Source organism: Pteropus medius, unplaced genomic scaffold (assembly GCF_902729225.1).
Source record: "Pteropus medius unplaced genomic scaffold, Ma_sr-lr_union100, whole genome shotgun sequence".
Classification (NCBI taxonomy): Eukaryota; Metazoa; Chordata; class Mammalia; order Chiroptera; family Pteropodidae; genus Pteropus; species Pteropus medius.
This window is the reverse complement of record NW_024350398.1, coordinates 577,030-582,052: the sequence shown is the minus strand read 5'-3', so window position 1 is coordinate 582,052 and position 5,023 is coordinate 577,030. Positions and strand designations below refer to the sequence as shown.

Below are 5,023 nucleotides of genomic sequence, written 5' to 3'. Positions count from 1 at the left end.
CTCTTCTTGAAATCTAGAGCAACCCAGAGAATGGTGGCTGGGGTGGAGCCCGTCCCCATCAGACCCTTCTCAAGAGGGGGACAGTGGACTCTGCACCTGGGAAAGTGTTCAGGGACTCAGACGCAAGTAGCGGAGGTTTAATGTCCCATGGGAGCCTCAGAAAGTGGCACCTGAGCGTGTGGAGAGCTCGTGGGCCTTCACCAGCTCTGAACTCCCACCGAGAGTGGGTCGTAGCCCCATGGTACAGGTCAGCAAGTTGTGATCCGGGAGAGGCCTGGAGGGCCGTTCAGGTGACAGCTAGGTATGTACACTTGGAGAGAGGAGAGTGGGGATTAAGAAAAGTAGGCTTCCTCCAGCTTAAGGCATATGTCCTCTGTCCTTGTCCTTGGAGTGAGGGCTCCATGTTTCTGAGGGAACACCTTGGCATTGGGGCTGGGGAGTGTTTGGCAAGGGCATTCAATTTGACAGCCAGTGCCAGGAAGGTGCAGAATGGGGACAATGCTAAACATGTCAGCTCTACGGCCATGCCACCCTGAACAAGCCCGGTCCCGTCTGGTCTCGGAAGCTAAGCAGGGTCGGATCTGGTTAGTACTTGGATGGGAGACCACCTAGGAAGACCAGGTGCTGTAGGCGTAAAAAATGAAAAAAAATAAGAGATTTTAAGCTGACAAGGTCCTTGCAATCTGTGAGGTCAACCAAGGGTTACCTCGCCTAAAAACAAGTCGGAGGATGGGACGTGGATAGGGGACTTGGCCTTTTTGGTGGTTGCTTCCCATTCAGGCGATTGGGTTGAGGAGTGGCCGAGTGTCATCATGCTTGTATTCATGAATTTCTACTTCCCACTTCTTCATCTCTTCCTTCTGATCACTTCATTTTCAGACTATATTTGCACTTTTGCTTTTGTATCTCTTTTTCCCTGTCTACTGTCATCAGATATGACGTCTTAGACAAGGGTGGTGGCTTCTGCTCTGTTTCCCATAGCTTCCCCCCCCCACTTTCTCCAAAGACACATACACATGCTCTACTAAAGGACTGCTTCTGACCTTGAACTTGTAGTTCATGGGGGTGGGTAGGCTTTCAGTGAGGTTTTTGCTGTGATTCCAGACCATCTTCTATATTGGTCATTTCCTGGAGGTAAGTGAACCCTTATAAGATGTGTCAAATCCTGCCCCCCCATGAAACATTGTCCTGAATTTCTCTCTGTTTCCCCAACCCCCCTCCTCCTGGTTATAGGTTACAAGAGGCAGCCACAGCAGGAGGGAAAAAGTCCAAATCAGTAAAAGATTCAACAAATGATGTTTATTTTCCCAATTTGCCTTCGTTCCCACCCCATAATTTCCCTGGGGGGGTCTTGTGCACTCGACTCAGCCTCTGGATGGGGGTCTCGTGTGCCCCTGTGGCCCCCTGGTGTCCAGGTTTGCATTTCCTGACCTCGGCCTGATTAGGACCTGCCCAGTGTCCTAGCGTGCATGGGCTTCCAGGGGCCCTTGGGAGAGCTGGCTCGGCTTTGGGGACCTGGAGTGTGACCCGCAGAGGGGTGTGGGCTTTGGAGTTGATCTGGGACAGAGAGACTTGACGTTGGGGAGCACTGAATTACGGCTGCACTTGGTGCTTGCTGTGTAGGCGTCCCGGGTTGCTTCTGACTGTCTGCCTCTGCCTCACGGGGCTGTCGGGTAGAAGAGGGGGCCAGTCAGGTTAGGCCTGGGCATTCCCGGTCCAGCTCAGAACTCTGTAGATTTCTTTCTCCCCATACCATGGACAAAAAGTCAGGTTTCAAATAAGAAGAGTCAGTTTTGATTCTGCTGACCTCCCCTTGAGATCACATCATTTTGTGCTGGAGAGCGAGACGTCCTTAGCCGATCCCTCAGACCCGAGAAGGTGCTTAGGGACGGGACAGGATCAGGCAGAGCTGGTTGGAGGTTCCCCCTGCTGGGTCTCAGTGGTATAGCAATGGACATTTTTGAGGTTGGAAAGAAATGGCAGCCATGGGATTTGAGCTTAGGAGGGAGGAACAGATAGATACCTTGCCTGCGATTTCTGGACGCAGGCCATTGGAGGCCTTGAGCAGATCTGGATTTTTCTGTATCCATTCGGTGAGGGAGGCAGCACCAGCAGCTGTGCGGGAGGTCAGGGTCACCCGAGCAGGAGGCACCTTCAGAGGCATCTGCCACGTGCCCATGAAGGAACCCCATGGACTTGCCTGAAAGGGAAAAGACAGGGTTTCTCACACTGCACACCCAGGGCTGAGATCAGGGCTGAGATCAGGGCTGAGACCAGGGGCAGACCTGCTGGCGGGGCCTGTGCTGGTCCTGTGTGTCTTCCGCCTTCGGTAATGTGGGTAGTAAGGCGAGACAGAGCGAGTGTCTTTAGTACCCACTACGTATATATTAAATGAGGAAACCACAGGTCCAAAATGGGGTCACTTGCTCCCTTCTCATTCAGGTCACCCCAAGGTTTTCATCTCCTGGCCTCCGCTGGCTAAACCTGCACCCTTAGGCTAAGTCTGGAGGAATACCCACTGGGTAAGTATCACCGGAAGACCACCATTTCATATGGACCGTTTATCAGCCTAAGGAGTTCTGGGTGCTAACTATGACCCTGTCCTGTTGGATAAACTGGTTAGAAGTTTGGGGGCATGCACGGTCTCCAGTCTACCCTCTCCATAGGAGTGGGGGTGAGCATCTCACCTTGGAACGGGGCACTGAAGGCAGCAGGTGACCACGGTCGTTGGCGATAATCTGAGTGTAGCCTTCGTGGGAAGAAGTGCCCTGTGGTGGAGGCGGGGAAACCTTGCCTAGGGCGTGGGAGGAGAGAGGAGAAAGGGTCTTCTAGGGCACAGAAGGCGGGAGAAGTGCAAGAACGCTGAAAAGTGAGAGTGCCAGAATCGCCAGAAAGAAAGTGGAAGCGATCTGGCTTTCCATAGAAAACAACATGACGATCTTAGACGAACTGGAGTGCTGACACACTCTTTGGTTGGCTTGGCGGGACACCAGTTCTGCAGGTACTTGGGCGAGAAAGCGCTTTCGTACTGTGGAGAGAAAGGCGACAGCCCGTCTGAGGCCCAACAGCCCCAGGCCAGGGGTGAAGCCGAGGGGGTCGGGGGAGAAGCCAGGCACGGGTCCCTACATTTGAGGGGCGGAGCCTGAACCCCTGTGCTAGGCTTTAGAGGGTGTCATTTGGTCTCAGTGGTGCTGTCTCACATGGAGCCACATGTGGCTGTTGAGCAGTTGAAGTGTGACTGGTCCAAATTGAGGTACTTTATAAGCGTAAAAGACTGAGAACAAAAGGGAATGTAAAATATCTGACTAACTTTTAAAATATTAAATGTTGAAATAATATTTTGAATTTACTGACTAAATTAAACTTATTTTTAATTTTTTAATGTAACTACCAGAAAATTTTAAGTTACATTCATGAGTCTCATTATCTTCTTATTAGACAGCACTGGTCTAAACCAGTGGTGAGCAGACCCATCCTCCTGTCTGGGGCTGGCGGGAGAAAGCTGAGAATGATTTTTGTAGACCAACATTCCCAACTGATTTGATACAAGGGAACACTAACTTTGTATCCCAACTATGCCAAATGTTTTTGTTCCCAAAAGAAAGCTATTCTTTTCATTAGTCGTATAAAATATTGCACTCAATTGTTAGGTTTTGAATTTTGTTAAAACTTCATGAAAAATGTTTTCTCTCCTTATGCAGATACTTATATCTCTGATTTTGTCACTTTGTCCACAAAACCTTAAATATTTAGTCTCTGGCCCTTTACAGAGAAAACCTGCTGATGTCTGGTTTAGACTCTACAAACTTACCCCAGGGGACATGTTTTGCTTGTCCCCGGGCCTTCCCTTTCCCAAGGAGCTGAGGAGGTGAAAAATACTTCACCCCACTCTCAACTGTCTGTTCAGTGATCAGAACCCTGTGGGAGGTGTCAGTTCAAAGGTACACCCTGGAGGCAAAATTAAACGTTAGAGAGATGGAACAAGAACTTACCTGGTTGGCACTGTAGTTAGTGGCCATGATCCTGCCGCTTCCTGCTGTTTACCTTTGTTGCCTGGCAACCGCGGGAGGCTGGACCTGCCCGCGGACCTCCCAATTAGCCTGTGGCCTTTCTCTTCTTATTAGGCACTTGCTTGGAGGACAGTTCTCCCAGCCTTTTACCCAGAAGTTTAGGTTTATTTTCATTTCGAGATGCGAGGGACAGTGAGCAAAGTAGCTGAACAACAGCCCTGTCTGTCTGGTAGCTCGGCTTAACCCTGCCGAAGCACTCCCAGGCCGTCTGTGACCGGCTCTCCACCACGCCGGGCCATGTAGCCCCAAGGGCGGTGCACACTGGGCAGCGTGGCGCAGTGCGCCGCAGGCCTGAGCCGGACCCTGGGGTGGAGTCCTTACCGTCAGGACGTAGGAGCTGCGCGGCAGGCGGCACTGGCCTCCCTCCAGGACCCCTCTGCGGACCCCTGCGCACGGGGCAGTCGTGCCCGCCTGACTGGTGAGCGAGGCGACGTGAGCAGCGAGCGTTTAGGTGGTATCAGCCCAGTGGGTACTCAGCACCGGTGAGGCCCCGTTCTGCCTCAGGCAGAATAACAGGAATGGTATTTCACAAAGCGACCGACTCGGGTTTGTCCCCAGAGAGAGAAGCACGTCTTGTTCCTTGGTCCTTTAGTGCCTCCTTTTGCCGCCATCACTCTAGAGCCACAGGTGCTTGGTGTTGGCTGGATGAGCCGAATGAGGAGCTAGTGCTGGGACACTGAACCGGACGCCGAGAGCGCCACGGCGTGGAGAACTCAGTGGTGGTGCCAGGACACACCCAGCACGGGCGCGCGTGCACAGCACGAGTTCTGAGCTCGGCCTCTGCTGGGAGGGCTCCACGGCCACCCCTGTTGGAAGCTGCTATGACCCTCCCCCACACAGCATAACGCGAGGATACCCTTGATGAGGACCCTTCCTGAGGAGTCTGGAGGACAGCTGTAGACAACCAAGGTGACTGAAGAGACACCCATCTCTCTGCCTAGTGGTGAGCAGTC

At 52.4% G+C, this 5,023-nt stretch overlaps 1 protein-coding gene and 1 pseudogene across 1 annotated transcript; one reads left to right on the top strand and one right to left on the bottom strand.

Annotated features, from left to right (window-relative positions):
• Positions 1–514: 514 nt before the first annotated feature.
• On the top strand, positions 515–633 carry LOC120584230 (uncharacterized; annotated as a pseudogene).
• A 586-nt stretch (positions 634–1,219) lies between these two features.
• Positions 1,220–4,982, bottom strand: CFAP126 (cilia and flagella associated protein 126). The gene is made up of 5 exons (XM_039839866.1): positions 3,993–4,982; positions 2,968–3,028; positions 2,688–2,770; positions 2,024–2,200; positions 1,220–1,666 (listed from the first exon to the last, which is right to left on the bottom strand). The coding sequence occupies exons 1-5, from the start codon at positions 4,017–4,019 to the stop codon at positions 1,442–1,444; spliced, it is 573 nt and encodes a 190-aa protein (XP_039695800.1). The 5' UTR covers positions 4,020–4,982; the 3' UTR covers positions 1,220–1,441.
• Between the last annotated feature and the right edge of the window lie 41 nt (positions 4,983–5,023).

Coding starts and splice junctions, on each gene's coding strand:
- CFAP126 (XM_039839866.1), bottom strand. CDS start 4,019: ATGGCCACTAACTACAGTGCCAACCAG. Junction 3,029..3,992: donor CTAACTACAGTGCCAACCAG/GTAAGTTCTTGT, acceptor TTCTCTCCACAG/TACGAAAGCGCTTTCTCGCC. Junction 2,201..2,687: donor CTTCAGTGCCCCGTTCCAAG/GTGAGATGCTCA, acceptor TTTCCCTTTCAG/GCAAGTCCATGGGGTTCCTT.